The sequence below is a fragment of the Polypterus senegalus genome, chromosome 14, assembly GCF_016835505.1.
Source record: "Polypterus senegalus isolate Bchr_013 chromosome 14, ASM1683550v1, whole genome shotgun sequence".
Classification (NCBI taxonomy): Eukaryota; Metazoa; Chordata; class Cladistia; order Polypteriformes; family Polypteridae; genus Polypterus; species Polypterus senegalus.
This window is the reverse complement of record NC_053167.1, coordinates 91333186-91351607: the sequence shown is the minus strand read 5'-3', so window position 1 is coordinate 91351607 and position 18422 is coordinate 91333186. Positions and strand designations below refer to the sequence as shown.

General features: G+C 36.3%; 1 protein-coding gene across 10 annotated transcripts in view; it reads left to right on the top strand.

The window, feature by feature from the left end:
• The first annotated feature begins 1774 nt into the window (after positions 1–1774).
• Positions 1775–18422, top strand: part of rnf220a (ring finger protein 220a) — a 365947-nt gene continuing 349299 nt past the window's right edge. For 7 of the 10 annotated variants that reach the window (XM_039736113.1, XM_039736109.1, XM_039736108.1 and 4 more), the window contains exons 1-3: positions 1775–2124; positions 10484–10581; positions 14753–15552. In XM_039736113.1, the coding sequence (XP_039592047.1) occupies positions 14910–15552 (643 nt within the window). In that variant the 5' untranslated portion in view covers positions 1775–2124; positions 10484–10581; positions 14753–14909. Of the gene's footprint in view, positions 2125–2247; positions 2412–3134; positions 3212–10483; positions 10582–14752; positions 15553–18422 lie in introns of those variants that run through there. The other 3 variants (XM_039736104.1, XM_039736105.1, XM_039736106.1) reach the window with 3 other exon arrangements.

The window sequence follows — 18422 nt, the reverse complement described above, 5'->3', positions numbered from 1 at the left end:
ATAATCATAATTAGAATTTTTATAAGTCTTAGTAAATCTAAACATTGCTCTCTAAATATTCAAACAAAAGAAGAATAAAAGGGAACTTTATTGTGATTTGCACATCATCCAAGAAAAGTCATGTAGTAAAACAAGAGGACTCTTACTGAATGCTGACTAACCATCTAAAGTTCACTCAAAATATTGTAAATGTGACAAAAATGACCTTATAAATGCAAATAATTACAAATTTTGATTGATGAGCATTTTCTCTATAATGACATCCTCCTTTTTGGACAATCATTGCAGACTCAACTATCTCAAGCACACCTTGTCCAGGAATGGTTCCTCCTTATGCCCCTCTGACCTATAACTGGACAAAACGAGCTTGATAGCAAATGGATGAATGATGGCCAGAGCTCTGCAGCAACAGTGAGTGGGATGGAGCAGGCTGAGTGTGGGCTTGACAGATTAATTAGTAATAATAGTAATAAGAATAATAACAAGAAGAAGATAATGCAACAATTAAGCAAGTAGCAGTAATACAACCCCTGGAGCTTCGTTTCAAATTGTTGCTTGGGAGCTGCCAATGTTAATTTTTTTATGTTCTTGCAAGGTCTAAATGGATTTTTTCCTTGTACACAGTTTTTTCTCCAATATCCCAAACACGCATTTGAGTTAAGTCAAAGGGTGACTCTTCATTAAGTGTGGGAGTGTGTGTGTCTTTTGTCTTATGCCCAGAAATGTCAAAATATGCTTCATCTCTAAGTGTCCATAAAAATGGATCAAGTAGGTCATGGAATGGATTAATAATAATGATTAATATAATACAAATATATTTACAACCTGGTTATCCAGCTCAGAGTTGCTGTGATTTGGTACCTGTCTTGACTATCAATACCAGTCCATCATGGGACACACTTGATAAGCTCCCAAACTTATTTATGAGTCCAATTTAGAGTCACCAATCAATGTACACTTAACTTCACTGGCATATGGCAGAAAATAGAGAACACCACAGCACCACAAGAACGGGCAAATTTCACACAGACAGAAGTACTAATAAAAATCATATACTGGTACTCTAAATGCATTATGAAGACATTACCTGGAGCAGCTACATGTCCTCTCATCCATGGATGACATAAGTTGATTCACTGATGGATGGATAAACATAGATAGAAGGGACAATGGGAATTGTGAGAAAGCGTTACAATTATGTATTGTATTATTTTTGATACTACGCTGATAGTTCGGGGTCTTTTTGTTATGACAAGAATCAATAAACTTCTTCGTGTGGGTGCTTGTGTTGTTCATGGGGGTACGCTGCTCCTGATTTTCATGGTTTCTAAGTTAAACTCTTTGAGCCGTTGGCACTTTATCGTAAAGTACATAAAGAACAGCGCGTTACTACTGTTAGTCCAGCACGTGTATTAAATGAAGCTGCACCAAAAGACTTTTTACTCTAACAGAATGAACTGTCAGGCCGTCACACATTTGCTGAACAAGGTCGATCTTGCGAAGTGTAAGTCTTTTAACCAAAATCGGAGAAACGCAGCAAAATTAAAAGTAAAATAAAGGAAGCAGTGTGAAAGATGTTTCGTAAAAAAAGGACGCAGCGTTAAGGATGCGCGCTGGTGATGGACTCCATTTCCCAAGGTCTGCTCTCTAGAGCAGCGAGATGATAATATATTCAATGTTCACAAAGCAACGTTCAAGTCCCCCGGGGAGTCGGTTAAGGGGGGCTTGGGGGGAGAAGGAGACACAGAGTGTCAGTCAATGAGCGCAGCCGGCGCTGAGAGGCACTGCTGCGCCTTCTTACTCGCAGGCACAGGCGGACAGAAAGAGGCAGCCAGCAGCTTTCGAGTCCCCGATCCCATCTTCTTGTGCTGCTCGGCACACATTCCTTCTCATCTGCACATGTAAGCGACACCATCCTCTAAACACAAGAAGCTGGGGGACAACCTCCGACACAGCAACCGGCTCGCCTTGTCTCACTCTCTACTTACTTTTCCGCTGTCCATGCTGCTCCGCTGCCGGCGTCTTCTTGCCAAAGCTCCTGCACTTGTAAAGTGTCTGCGAGGATAAAAAAAAAGCAAAAGCAAACGGGGCATCGTGAGTCTCCAAGGGATTGTTTTAAACACTGTAAGTACTCGGACAGCCCGGAGAGAGGGGCTGATTTTGATCTGCTCTTGAGGCAGGGGGGGGGATCTTGTTATCAGTTCACTTTCATTTTAACAGAAGTGTGAGAATCTGGCTGTTGTCTCCGGCTCCTTATCCATGCATCGAGACAGAAAAAAACGCAAACGTCGTGCTCTTCACTTTCGTGTCTTGAGCTTTTAAAAATGAACGATTGTTAAAAATATTTTTATTTAGGATGCACCGTCTTCTTGAAGACATTTACCTTTCACAAACAAATGGACTTTTCTTCCGTAAGTACAGTAGTGTTCTTACACTTAATGTTCTACCAATTAGAAACAAACAAATCAGTCACTTGTATCTCTGTAGTGTTCATATTAAAGTAATTGTGCACCTTTAACTTTTCGTTATTTTTAAATACTTTTCTATTTACCCAGCATCGAGGATGTGCGATGTGTAATTTTAAAGAGCTTTTCTCTCCACTTCTTTTTTACGATAACTGAGCTTCGCTCGAAACTTTCCAAAATACGATGCGCGATTTAAAGTAGTGCGTTTTAAAGCTGTGTGGGATGGCTCTTTATTATTATTATTATTATTAGTAGTAGTAGTAGTAGTAGTAGTATATTTTGATCTTTTTGTTTAAAGTATATTTGAAGAATTAAAGCGATGATGATTTAAAATTTGCAGTTCCACAAAGTAACCTCGTTTCAAACTTCTTCAACAACCGTGTGCTGTTTTTGCTGAAAGTGATGCTCTTTTCGTACTGAAAAATAAAGTTAGCCTAGCAAAAGCACGTAACGAATAAACACTTGCTCGCTCTGATGCGAACCTCGGCGTGATCGTAATCAACTGGAGTGACTTTAAACGCGAGCAATATGCGTCTTTGATATATCAGCTTGTACCTGCTTATGATAATGCGTGCCAGTTGTCCCGCAACGTCCTGACAAAAGCGGTCAGACTTTGCCAGCCGGACATCCTTAAACGCCTACACGAGTGTGTGTGTGTGTGTGTCTTTGGGTGTCAGTGGCTCTAAGGGAAAAGAAGCCAACTAAGGCACCCAGTCTGCACCTCGCGAGCGCCTGCTTTGTGACAGGTAAGTCATTCCGTGCGACAAGAGTTTATTCAGCTGAAACAAGACACTGTGGACATTGTTTAATGTGTCGACAAAAATGTGCGCGCAGTTTAGAGTTCGGGTCTTTTTTTAAACACCACTGTAAAATGACGCTCTTGACCGTGTTGGTTTGATATGACTAATATTTATTCGTTATATTTTTGCCTCAGTAAAAGCCCACTCGTAAAACGCAACAGTAAGAGCCTCCATGTAACAGCCCAACTGTTGCCATTTCCATTTTTTTGCAAGGGAAACACCTGTTAAATGGGACATTTGCAATCCAACATCCTGCTTTAAAACGAAGCATTTGTTTTTCTTCAATCAAATGTGGCGGATATTTCCGTTTACGGTGCAAAAGATGTAAAATGTTTAATATATTTGTTAAAAACAGAAGCCACTGATGACTTCTTTTCGCTAATTCAAAGTTCACTTAAGTTATATTTTCCACTAAAGTGGACTATCCTCTAAACAGTCCATTTTTGATAATCTTTTACTTGACTTTATAATGAATTCGATATACTAATGCGAATGCTGGTTTTGGTATTTTGTATTGACATTTATTATTATTATTATTATTTTATTATAGAGTTTCGTAGCGGGCAGCTGCATTGCTGATTTGTTTTTTTTTTAACTAAAATAGCATTTGTATCAGGTTCACAATTATCTTCAACCCTATACTTATGTTGAATATTTACTGATATAATTCTAGGAATTATTTATGTACACATCGAAATGTAATCGTTTCCGATTTACTTTTGTTTGATTCAAACTTAACTTGTATGTATTTTTTTTCTGCAAAGTGATGCTAAGTATTTTTTGGCGTATGTGTGTAGTTTTTTCAGCCAGCATTCAGATGATCACATATGTAATGATATCGATAACCACCTTTTTAGTTGCATTGCCGTTATTTAGATGAATCTTCACGTTTTCTTACGTCGAGTCGTCTTCAAAACAATCCCGCGTGAATGAAGCTTTAAACGCACGCTTTAGCGCATTTTTTCTTACAGTTCAGCAGGCATAAATGAAAGCTCTCTAACCGCATGTGTAACCTCATTATGTAAAAATAACTTTTGCAAGTTGTATCTCAATATTGAAATCAAGTTTACTATTGATGTTTATTTTTCTTTTGAAACGGGTTATTCCAGTATACAGTATATATATATATATTATATATATATTAAAAAATAAGTAGATTAAAGACGTAGCTTATATTGTAGATGTATGGTATACATTACAGTATGGTGTTTGCATTATCATTCAATTCAGCTATAGACATTTCTCATTGATGTAGTATATCAGTACGTGAATATGTCAAATTATGTTCATTGTGTAGTTCTAAGCAAATAACCCTGTCTTGGTAGTGCTCGAACATTATGAATAATATTACCGTTAAGTGCGTTTTCCGAACACTTTATATATATATATATATATATATATATATATATATATATATATATATATAAATGGCACGTTTTTAATTTGACAACCCGTGCAACACTGTGAGAGAGGTATACTGGGATGTCCGCCGTTTAAGAATAAACGCAACTAGAATAAATTGGAATGAAATGTTATTGAAATGACACGGATTCACAGATAGGCAGATATTTAAGGCACTATATAAGGTACACAAATAGACAGGCAGGGCAGCTGAATTGTGCATGAAGGCAACAGGTTGATATAAAATACTATAATGAAAAAAGTATAAATTTACTTGATAAAATCCCAGCTAGTTAGCAATCATTCATTGTTAAAAGTCTCCTTTCACTGTAAAATACCATCATATATTTAATACGGGTTGTCCCCGGTATGTGAAGGTTATTTTTAATGTGGTGTTTCATTTTTAATATCAAATTTTAAAAATGCCTAGAGATGTTTGACATGATGTGATTTGTGGACATTGGTTGTAAACTGATTTTCTCATCTTACCTTTGTTGCAAATCACTTATTGTTTTATAACTTAAAAAAATGTAATTGGCTTATACATTTGCAGTGGTATGCTATATTTCATCTTCAGCAAATAAAAAAAATTGAATTATTGTCTGCAAAGACGGTGGTCTCATTGAAACAATTCTGTTAATTGTGAATTATTATTGTGATGTATGAGCTAATACAATGAAATAAAGAATAGGAGGCAACAGGGAGCTTTGCGGAGTCATGAGTCAATTAGGAACAATTTGCCACAATTTGGTTTACTGATCACCCACGGGTTAGACAGTAAAATATTTAAGAACAGTCTAGTTAAAAACCAGTAGGCGTGACATTGATGCTGCGATTATAGAAGGACTAAGCATGATTTGTATTTAATATCTACATATGTTAGTTCTTATTTAACTACGTCGTTCATTTCTTTCCTCTTTTCACTGTAGATCATTGCTACCTTTTTGTACAAAACCACATCAAGCTTTTTCACATAATTTCTTAACTACAAGTCATTTTCTCTGGATTGATTCTTCATCTATATATTTAGTGCAGTAATGGCCAGAATTTATTTTCAGATTGCCTGATGTGAATTTAACAGAAAGAAAGAAAGAAAGAAAGAAAGAAAGAAAGAAAGAAAGAGGGGGAAAGTAACAGATGATTTATTTGGCGGGGTTTCGATTTTTGTCCTGAGTCCTCCTTTTCTATCCCTTTCAGCAACGATGTCAGCTGTTATTGCTTCCTATTGATCTCTTTGCAAAGTGAGAAGTGAACTAAAATTAATGTCAATTCCAGTGCCTGGATCAATAGCCAGAGTTATTTTAATCTGGATTTGTGCACGGTGTGGAATTAAAAATCGGGAAGAGAGCTGGTGGAATAAAACACTTACTTTTTCTGTAGAACAATTAAGGGAGTTTTGCTTAGTGTTTTTGTATGTCTATGGAGCTGGGTCTAAAGAAACACATTCTTAACTGCCACCTTAAGGGTAAATGGCCAGTGATTAGTTTCAAGTTTCACAGCGTACCTCTTTATCAGTATAAAATATAACACTGCAACAAAACAGTGAATTGGATAAGATTTGATGAACGAGCCTTTAAGATACTGTGAAGTTAGTAGGTGATCATGTATATATTGTCATAATTACTGAGGCTTTGAATAAACTCACAGAGCAAAATTTGTAAAGAGATAACTTTAAAAAAGGACTCATTTTTGATGGGGTGCCTATAGTGAGACTCACTAATAAACACTTCATTTAAATCCAATCTTTCATGCAGATGCTAGAAAGGGAAAAGTAATTAAACAAAAAGGCAGGAGGTGTTCAGTCATGCAAAGGATTGATGTTTAGATTAGGAAAATAAAAGAAAAAGAAAACTATACAAAAGAAAAAAATATTCTCATCATGAGTGGTATCTTTGATCAATGAGATTGCGGCATTTGGCCTAATATCGCTTACAACCATGCTAGTGTTTCAGATGTCTGGAAACCTAAATAGACTGGCTTGACACACATAAATGGGAAACCACACACCAGTAGAAAAATGGCAGGAGTGCATCTGTATTAGTCAAAAGTGTACATCAGAGATATACAAATTATTAGCAATTTTTAAAGTAATTATTCACTGTATTCAGTGTGGGCAGGGCACCTTACAACTAGCCTTTTTGCTTGTAAAAGCAAAAGCTTAGATTATACTGTGTGACTTAATTATTTGTTCTCCATTTCTCTTTCTGCTAAAAAAGCTTTGCTGTACCTTACACTAGAGTACTGCCTGACATTTTTATATTTTTTAAAGTGTCAAATTGGCTATTTTTCTTTTCTGGCTATCTGTGATGGATGCAGCTTTATTAATCCATTACTGAGCTTCTTAGTGTTATCTGAATGTGCTTGGAAAATTACTGTAAAAACTTATCAAATTACAAAAAAAAAAAAAACACTGGAAAAAACACAATTCAATTGTCTCTGGTGATTTTTTTTATTAAGTTTAGCAATTATTTAATTTTATTGAACAGATCATGATACAGAGTATGTGCCTGTAACCTGAGAATGCAGCCACCAACAGCATAATGTAACTGTCTGTAGATTAAATTATCACAAACTGTTCACAAGGAATTTCTATTGAGTGTAACATACTCTGATAGTTTTATTAAATTCTGGAGTGAGTGGTAAAAATAAAAAAAAATTACATATATACAGTATATATACACACGATACGGTGAAATATGCAGCAACAAATAAATGAAATGTCTAAGATTGAAACTGGAAAAATGTCAATTGAAAGGCCGATATTTACTTTAGTATTAACAGTAGTGAAAATGTTTTAAAAATTGAAATATTGGCAATGAAGAAATATTAAAATTTACATATAGGAATGTGAAGCAATTTAGTTTGTTTTAGACTGACAGTGATTATACTGTCAGTACAAGAACCATTTTGTTCCTTCCTGCCCAGGTCCACTTCCCATTAATCACTGGCAGATAATGACATATTGTAATTTTTGAAGGTATAGCCTGAACCAGTTGAGAATATTGGGAATGGGATGCAGATTTGAAGACAGAGATACTATAGTTGTATAGGAAACAATGTGAAACTGATATGTTACTCTAAAATGTAGTCCAACTGTGATATCATCTTATAAAGATTACATATTTAATAATATTTATGGAAATTAATTTAATGTAAGTAATGTTTTCAAAAATTATAATTTCACTCTTGTTTTCTTTCTATTGGGTAATTTGCTGCTGTGTATTTCTGTCGGCTTTACTAGGTATTTGAATGCCCTTGTGCTGGATTTACTGTGTATCGCATTCTTGTTATATATTACACCTTCTAATGGTTTGCCCTGTGAAAGGAACTATATAAAATATGGCCTGCGCAATAGAATTTTGTGTGTGTTTATTTTCCAAGCACTATTATTTTGAATATGATTTTATGAATGACTGCTTTTGCATTATCATATATGTTGTTTTATTGAATAATTCATTTGCTTTTTATTTTTATATCTTTTGGATCAGACTTTTGTGTGTGTACTCATAGCATTTTCAGTAGTGCAATATTTATATGTTGTCTTTTTTGTAATTTTTTTGTAGAGCTAAAAAGAATAGGGACCATGGAAGTCCAACTGTTAGCAATTCAAAGATCAAAACAGTTGAAAACAATCTATAAACCTGTCGGATTGTAATGCATCACTGTCTGTTTAGCAAGCGCTAAGATAACACTTTTTCACAACATTTGTACTGTGCACATTTTAAAAAGGTCTACATGAAATAACATTTGAAGTAAAAACATACATTTGTAAAAAAAAGCAATATTTCATGGTTTATTAAAAAAAAATTAAATAAGATTTTACTCGGGTCTTACTATTCAGTTGGAGAAGTAGGCTGAATTTCTAAAGATGATGTGTTCACTGAGATTTGCCAAGGTCTATGAGTAAAAACATATACTAGGTCAAAAACAGATATTTGCAGATATTTTAATTATAATGCTCATACTTTGTTTTCTGTGAATCCCATCAACACAGTACAATACAGTATCAAAAATGGGAAAAGCTGACTGCTGTCCTTCATAGTATAATCTCTCTTTAAGGAAATTTTCAATAAAGTGAAACTGTCTGCGAGGCATTGTTATGTGTGGGTTTTCCCTTGGGTACTCTGGTTTTCCTCCCACATCCCAAAGAAGTGTATGTTAGGTTGACTGGTGGATCTGTATTGACCCAGTGTGAGAGAGTGTGGATGCTTGCATGGTTAAATTCTGCAATGCCCTGGCACTTTATATAGGGTTGGTTTTCAGTTTCCTAGAACCCTGAACTGAATAAGGGAGGTAAGAAAATGGATTTAGATGTTTATGAAGAAGGTATTGAGTTGCACGGCTGCCTTATAGACTCAGTGTGCAGTGTTAAAATCCTGCACCCTTGTATGCTCTCTGTATCTCTGTGAGTTTTCTTCTGGTTTCACAAGATATCCTTTATACATCTTCAAAGATGTACTGGTTAGGTTAAAGCAATTGTAAATTGGCCCTGTGTGACAGGGCATTTTGATGGACTTGTGCCATGCCTAAGGTTGCTTTCTGCCTTGTGCCCAGTGTTTTTGGGGTATGCTCTTGCCACCCACATGATTCTGAATTGCATTACAGTATGTGTATTTGAGAGTATTATGTAATATAAACTAGATAAAAAAATATCTACACACATATCATTACTGAACTTGCTTATCATATTTTAGCGTTGCAGATGAATAAAGCGTATTCTGTTAGCTGTGGCTGCAAGGCACAAACCAACCCTAGATGGGGGTTCTATGGAAGGCGCACACCTCCACATTCAGACCAGTTTTCATTCACCAGTTATCCTATGCGATGTAGGAGGTAAACCACAACATAATGGGAAATATCAACACTTTATGAACTGGCTTTGGATAGTAAATTTGTAACAGGGAGCAGGGACTTTTCTCAGCAGTATTAGATGCAATGCAGGAATCAGCCTTGATGTTAGCTCATTGCTGAAAAAGCTCATTAATGTCAAGCCAATTTAGTGTCATCAGTGAACCAAAACTGAACTTAACCCAAATGTGATTAGGGTGTAGGAGAAAACCCTCAGAATGCTGTGGAGAACATTCAATACAGTTCAATTCAGTGCATTTTTGTATAGCGCTCTTCAATAATTTCCGACTTTGACTATGAAAAACGCAATCAGTGACCTCGAATCAATCCAGAGTTCTTCTAGCAATGAGGCTGAATTTTTAACCAATATGAATATATGAAAGCATTCTGCAAAAATAAAACATGCCTGTTTTGATGATGTAGTTAAATTCACTTTTTATATCCTCTGTTCTTTACCTCCAAAATCAAATGGCATCAGGCAAAAGGCTTGAAGGAGAGAAACTCTTGTTTATATATTAAAACAGTTGTACCACTCACCGCTTTTCATTTCCATGAGTAAACAGTAGTAGGAAAACCTCTGTATTCTTATAAATGTCTCTCTCTGTCTTACTCTCTCTTTGTTTTTTACTCTAAACTGTAAATGTTTGCTTCAAATGCCACAGGAAGCGAAAGCTCCCAGAGCTGCAGGAAGATTAGTGGTAGTCAAATAAGAAAAGTGATGTTTATGGTAATAATTTGCAAAGTGATCAAGCAAGCATAATTATTAAATAGTATTTTACAACTCTGTCGTGGCATCTAAAGGATGGGTCTCCATTTTTGTCACTCTTATTATTTTACCAGTGCCAAGGATGTGATCGGGGCAATAGGGCCTGGGACCTGACTTTCTAAACAAGTTAGACACAAAGTAGCTTTATGCATAAATTAAAAAAAAAGTAAAAGAAGAGCTGGTTTTCATTTTTTTTTTTTAAGCTTATCTTCTCTGCCAGTCAAAGGAGAGGTGAACTTCAATGAATTTATGCCAGATGGAAGAGAAGAACGGGGCGTCACCGTTATAAGCTACATTACTAGTGAGTATCTTTCTTTGAGAATTAATGTTGATTTATTTTGTTTTATTATTGTGTCTTTTATTTTTCTATTCTTTAATATGTAAAGCACTTTGAGCTACTGTTTGTATGAAAATGTGCTATAAAAATAAATGTTGTTGTTGTTGTTGTTATCTTAGACTAGCGTACAATGGAAGGTTTTTTTTTCTGATGAGATTGTGCATAAGAAAGAAACAGTCTGTCTGTGTAGCCGTACTCTTCTACTGGCTTTTGTTTTCATTCTGTGGTGCAACTTTCTTCACCAAATTACACTGAGTTACCAGTCCTGCGCTCTTACTCCAGATAAGGCTCTTTTTACCTCTCATTTTTTGACACCTTTGGTTATTTATATTTTATAGTGTGCTTAATGACGCTTCTTTTAAAGAAACCATGATAAGGAGTCCATTTATTTTGTTAGAGGGTACAGTTATTTAAAGAACTAAACAGTGAGTGGCAGTGTAGCTAACAACCAAAAGATAACTATGTTTAGATTATTTTTACTAGACAGATAAAGAGCACATCTGATGAAGATTCACAAATTTTATACTAATAGGTCTGGGAAATAAAAAATAACTTTATGTTTGTGAATGTTCATGATTAGTGCTGTCAAAATGAAACTGTACAATGAATAATCCTGGACACTGACAGGGAAATAGTAGGATCTGCATTTTAATTTAAGACTAGTTCAATCCAGCACGTATTAAGAATAATAACATATTTTTGTAATTTAATCATGTTTTTCTTTTGTAAAATGCTTGATTTTCATATGCGTCTTTTTCTGGATGGTATCAGAAATGAGTTATTTGTCCTAAATATTAACACATGTAAGCATTACTTGAGAAACATTGAAACCCTTCTTGTATATAACAGAGATGCTACACTTGCTCATCAGTTAAAAATTGTCATATTAAAATTTTTACGAACATCGTCGGAATAATCACATACAGTAAATATAGCAGGTAATCACTAAAGAGTAAGTACAAGTAATTTCTTTTTTATTTTTGCTTTCAGGGTGGCATGATAATGTAATAGATAGTGGTACTACTTCACATATGTAGTGCCCTGGCTTCAAAGCTCATATTCCGATGTTGTCTCAGTTGGGTATGCATGTTCTCTTGGGTCTGGGCAGGTTTCCCCTGGGTACTCTGGTTTTCCTCTCACATCCAAAACACGTGCAGGTTACATATACTGGCGACTGAAAACTATCATTGTGTTGCTGTGGGTGTGAGCAATTGTGAATCCTGTGATAGTCTGGCTGAATCCTAATTTCGGTCAATCAAGTTAAACTCTGAGCCAGGGAAAGCGGAGTAGTGTGTTATTGACTTTTTTTTTAACTTTTACATTACACAATGCCTGCAATCCATTTTTGTATTTAAAATTTGTCTAAATGGTTTGGTGTGCTTTAAAAAACCAGTAACACTCTCATATCTAGGGCATAAGCAGCTGTGCTCATCAGTCACAACATTTACTGCGTCTTGATCACCCGGGTGTTCACCGTTTGTTAAAACAAGTTGACAGTCATCATTATGAACATCTGTAATAGTTCACCATGTGCCACAAGCAATTGCTTCTGTGCGCAGCAGAATTTTTATTGTACTGTACCACAACTTCCAGAGTTCCAGGTTATTTTTTGAAGGTGTAAGAAATCCAGCAAAATAGTTCGTAATATTTTTGTGATTTAACAAAATTTCAAACCAGAATTACTAAATATTTTGCGGTAATTTTAGAGAAAAATTCACTGATAGATAGATAGATAGATAGATAGATAGCCATGACTGTTAAAATGGCACATTGTATAATTCCCTGTTCCTCCTGATCATCTCTTGTCCTTCATGTGGCCCACTTTTACATGGACATCACTAAATGTATTTTACAGAGTTAATAGACATAATTACTTTTTTTAGGTTTTAGTATTAAAATGTAAAGGTTAAAAAAGAAAAAGAAATCTAGCATAAGGCTTGGCAGCTTCTGGCTTTCATCTCAAAGTCTTTATTTTTTGTGTGATGATTCATTATTTAGGGTCGTCAGTAGCATTTGTTAATTTTCTTTAGCAGGAGTTGTAATTTTTTTAAACATGCCCCGCAGCTCCTCTTGGCTCATCAGATCTTATCTGTCAAAGACATGGCACATTTGTCACTTTCTTATAACATTTTGCTTTGATATTTTCTTTTTTTTTGCTATTCCAAGCTGTGCTTATATTGCTAGTGATTTCTAGAGCTTTGTACTCTCCTAAGTTACTTCTTTTTATAACATGCTACCTGTTCCCATTATGCGTTGCACAAAGACAAAGGGTCTGCTGGGGTCCGTAGGAGGGCAGTACTGTTTTTCTGAAGGATGGCCTCAGTCTTCTGCTGAAGTGACTCTCCAGGAATTCACTTTGCTCACATACAGGCACAGATTCTATTGCAGTGCAGGAGTTTCTGCCAGAAATGTACCTGAGATGTGAAATAAAACAAAACAAACTGTCTGTCAATTCTAAAACCTGCCAGACGGAATGCTGCCTTCAATTTGTGATTGTTGGTAGAGAGTCGGGCACAGGCTTTGAAGAGGAAGACGTGATTACCACATCTATAGAATACTTGGCGTACTTATGGTTTCCAGCAACCATAAGGGGGTATCGTGTGTCGTTTTATTGGACTGTCAGCCATACACTGACGTGCCATGTTGATGGAGATGATAATAAAATTGAAATATCCACACATTTATCAAAATAGTACCTTGTCAGAAGTACGAAACATTTTACTCAGACACAATTTAGAGATGCCAGTTAACTTAACATGTATATTGTTTGGGATTGGGATGAATACTAGAATGTCCTGGAAAAAACCCCACACAGACATTCAGAGAATTTGTAAACTCTACACAGTCAGTGACTAGACAGTGGTGACCTGGGACACTAGAGGTCAGAGGCAGCAGTACTAATCATTGCACCACCCATAACTGAGGTAATTTGGGCTGTAGCTTCAAACACAAGCTGCTGCCTTAATATTCCCATGCATTGTGACTTGTTTCCCAGGAGATCACCTTTATTGTATGTGTTGAATTGAACCTTTAGAAGTAAACCGGTGAGAGGTTAACTACTGCAATTGTTATAGCACAGACATCCACCTTCTAATGTTAATCCAAGCACAGGACACATTTACTGACCCTTTCAAAGTTCACCATTGCTAACGCTGGCTTACCAGTTAATTGTAAGCAATCACTCTATGTGTTATGCGGCTGTAATTTGCCATTTAAAGAAACTGAACATCAATAAATGAAATGAAAGTTTGGAATCACCAAAACTGTTTAAAAAGAAAGCTGTTTTTCAGTTATAATATTCTATTTTAAAAGTGCAACCTGCGCATCTCCTACCATACTATAATAATTCCAGTTTACCTTGAGTAAATAATTGGGATGTACCGTACACTCCAGTATCTTTGTGATAAAAGTGAATTGACCTTTTGTGCTTGACTTGACAAATATACATATATATGCATCTTTTTTTGAACACACATTATAGCTTTATTATTTAAATACTTTTTAATGTAAAGTTTTGTTGTAAAGACAACAGTCAACAAAGGTTAATTCTAACTGTTCAGTCAAAGGAAGATGGAGTTAATGTATTCATATGAATTTTATTCTATATATATGATGATCAGAGATGGACATCTTTATCAGATCTTTTTCCGGAAAGCCATTAAGTTCAAGAAATCAACGCAGGACTGGAGCTAGATTTATGAGATGGAGGCGCAGATATGGGATTCATGAATTACAAAGGGCTCTTATCTGCGCTTGATGTGGCGTGGTCTATATGTTAAAACTGGGAACTGCAAAACAGCAGGGTTGCACTGTGCCTACTTGAGGCAGAGGTTCATTTCAGCTGTAGTTCTCTGGACCTGGGATCTAAGAAGAATTTTTATTAAATTATGGATGACTGAAATGAAGACAGTTATAAATGATGTCTAAATAGTTGTTAGGATAAAACAGCATGGACAGATCTACCAAAACATTTCTTAAGGCCCCTTTGATTTGTTACATTGTTTGCCTAAATTATTAATTTTTCACAGTTAAACTAGTTAATGTCTAAAGCACAAATTATGTTTTATGTTTTATAGCAATTCAAAGCTTATTTTAATGAACTTGGGGTGCTCAAAATCTCCCTTTTTCTTTGTAGGTTTCTACACCAAGAATGACCTTTCTTTGACAGGCTGTATGCTATAAGCAGTTCTGCTGGCCCCAGCTCCTCCCTGTGACTGACCTGCCACTGCCGTCACCCACTTCAGTCCTGCATTTTGCTGATTTTCATTTCAGGGGACAAGGCACATCTGAAAATGGACTTACACCGAGCCGCCTTTAAGATGGAAAGCTCTTCCTATCTGCCAAACCCTTTAGCATCTCCAGCATTGATGGTCCTGGCCTCCACTGCAGAAGCCAGCCGTGATGCATCAATCCCCTGCCAGCAGCCACGTCCTTTTGGCGTTCCTGTGTCTGTCGATAAAGAGGTGCACATTCCCTTCACTAATGGCTCCTACACCTTTGCCTCCATGTACCACCGCCAGGGAGCTGTTCCGGGAGGGTTCCCTAATCGTGACTTTCCTCCTTCCCTTCTGCATCTTCACCCCCAGTTTGCACCTCCTAATCTAGACTGCTCCCCAATCAGCATGCTTAATCACAGTGGGGTAGGCGCCTTCCGGCCTTTTGCCTCAGTTCCAGATGACCGTGATGGCAGCGGCTACCAGTCAGCATTTACTCCTGCCAAACGCTTGAAAGGCTGCTTGGAGGCAGATGCCTCACCCCACCTGCGCTATTCAGATGCTGATGGGAAGGAGTATGACTATGGTGGCACACAGATCCCATCCAGCTCTCCTGGGTCATTAAAGGCCAGTGAAGATGCTGGGAAGAAAATCTTTGCAGTGTCCGGTCTTCTGTCTGATCGCGAGACCTCCTCTAGTCCTGAGGATCGCAATGAGCGCTGTAAGTATCCCAAACCCACCTTACTTAAACAATTTTACTTTTTATGTTGTTTTTAATAATGCATGATCAAAACATGTAAAGTAGTGAAAAGTTACTAGAAAATGTTGTGGTAATTCTTGTCTCCTGATTATTTTCCAAATAATTCACTCTCCTTTTAATTGGGCTTGCTGATCAAAATACATTTATTTATTGGTCATGTCTCACAGTGAAAGCTGTAAAATTGAAACAGTAATGCTTCACCTCCAAAAATATTCTGAATATGTAGGTATTTTGCTACAACATTCCTCAAATTTTGGCAAGTAACAAAAGAGGAAGGAAGAATTAAAGAAAGTCTTGAATCCTCATTTAGTGAAAATGATCAAAGTGATTATTGGCAGTTAGATCAGAAAATTTAAACTTAGCCATAGCACTACTGTTCTATGTCTCAATGATATGTAAGCATAACAGACTTTGAAATACAACACAGAAGCATCATCAGAAAAGGAAAGCAGATCAGATGGACAGTGCACATTGTTAAAATGCATCACAGGATGGCTTTCATAAACTGTCTCTGTGATTTTCAAAAGACAGAGACAAGGCTGAAACATTCAAAGACATGGACAGAACATTGCGTCAGTGATGACAAGTAACATCAGAACTACTGCACTGTATGTTGGTCACAGTACAGAATGTCTTAAGAAAATGTAAGGTGGTAATGTCTAGAATATGCCACTCTTTCTGTCTAATCTGAAACCACATCACCCATATCGCTAATAGGAGTGTTTTCAGCATGGCATGAGTATTCTTGACACCATGGGGACTAGTTTAACATCCTATCATTGCTGATCCAAGTTTGTACGGTTTTCAGAAAGAAACATTTGCATTGCTGTGTTTACAATGTTATTTCAGAATGTTTCAATATTTTAATTTATTCAGATCTGGATCACTACCACCCTAAGAGGGATATTTAGGTTGTGAGCATTTCAAATGCCATTCTTAACAATTGTAAACAGCTATCATTGTAATGTGATCCAGATTTGAACTATCTCTGTATGATAAGCATTTGATGCCCTTCATCATAATAACTAATGCAATTGCGTTACACAGTAATTTCAAATGCTTCCAGCTGAATATGAATTTGTTCATTCCACTCCATACAGGAAAAGTTACATTGCATTATAAATGTTTAGAATGCTAGTTTCAGTCATTTCAGATATTGTTAATTATTACAATTTCTGCTGTGATCTTTTTTAATGACCGCCTTCACCTAGTGATCTAGATGTGTGAGACAATTTTTGATGCCCTTTGTGAAAATTGCTTATTAATACTACTGTAGCAAATGATTTAAAATGCTTCCTCACTAAAGAGGAAAGGTTAATGTAGATATTTAGTATTTAGGCTACTGTTCTGAGCTGATCCAGATATGTGCTGCCTCTTTGAGAACTGTGCCAAGACCATTTATAATAAGATTTTCAGCAATTTCTAATCTCACCATTACCATTTCACCAAGCGGCACATTTACAAAGCATCATTAATGTTTACAGTAACAATGCTTCCATTTTTCTTTTACCCAGGTCTCTGCTCACTCTTTGACAGGAGCATTTGTCCTGGATCATGAGCATTTGCAACACCAGGAAGCAGTGATCATTTCAAATGTATCCAAATCCATAACATTTTACTGCAGCTTGAGAGGTTTACATGACTATAAAATTTCAAGTCAAATGCTGAAATATCTTTTTTTTCAGATTTGCTTTTGAGTGGTATCAGATCATTTGAATTCACAAACAGCTATATTGTCATTCAAGAACAATGAGTATAAATAAATAGGAATGCCATCTTGGTAGAATCCAGACTTGCATCTGAATCATTCTATGAATATTTTCTGCAATTCATGAGCATTTACACAGTTAAATGGTACCATATCATATTGGTTCAAATCTGTGTCACTTCCTCAGGTGTAACAGTTGAGAGTGTCACAACCCTTTACACAATAACTCTGATATTGGTGAAGCAGGTAGATGCTGCAGTCAAACATTACTGCAGATATGTGTTTTGCTTGGCTCTTCATGTCAATGAAAGTGTCCAGTGCCTTATCAATGGCTTTGTATAGTCTTTTTACAGAACCAGGATTTCTGCTCTCCCACTACATTCCATTGCATTCTAAAGCCTGCATGTATTCCTTTGTCATACTGATTTCTAACTTGTGATGTCATCTGTTGAAACTGAACCTCCATCACATTTGTATAAGACACTTCAATTCATTTCTTCTTGAGTGATGGCCTCACTGCAGATTGTCACATGCAGGACAGAGTGTCCTTTCTGAGATGTTCAAGAACTTGTGGTATAGTTAGTTCATTCATTTAGCTGCATTAAATGTCTATCTCTTGCACCAGTTAACTGGCTGGGGTCTCTTTGGTTCAGTGATTTTTGGTTAGTACCACTTTCTCAGCCTGATAAAGCTTCCATTAATAATAAAAAATCTGCCTTGATCATGGGATTTTTCAGTGTGTATCAACAATACATTTTTCAATGGTAAGTAAGCTGGCATTCATTTAGTGTAATTGGAGTGGACCGATCGGCACTAGACTGTCGGATGTGTTAAATGCAATTAAAATGTATTAGATATTCCACATTTAATGCTAGCGTTTGTGTTAATTCTAGTGTAAAAGTGAAAAAAAAATTAATTAAGAATATAGTCATTTTATATTCTGTTCATTCAGCCTTTAAATTGCATTTATCTAATGTTTGTAAATCACCAGTTTTTTTACTAAGTTCCAATCCACCATAGCCAGCCATTCCAGTCCCACTCAAAGCCAAGCAGCATTTACCAGCCAGGCATCCCAGCGATGTGCCAGGCTGTTGGAGCACATAATCAGGCTTTACCTGATGCT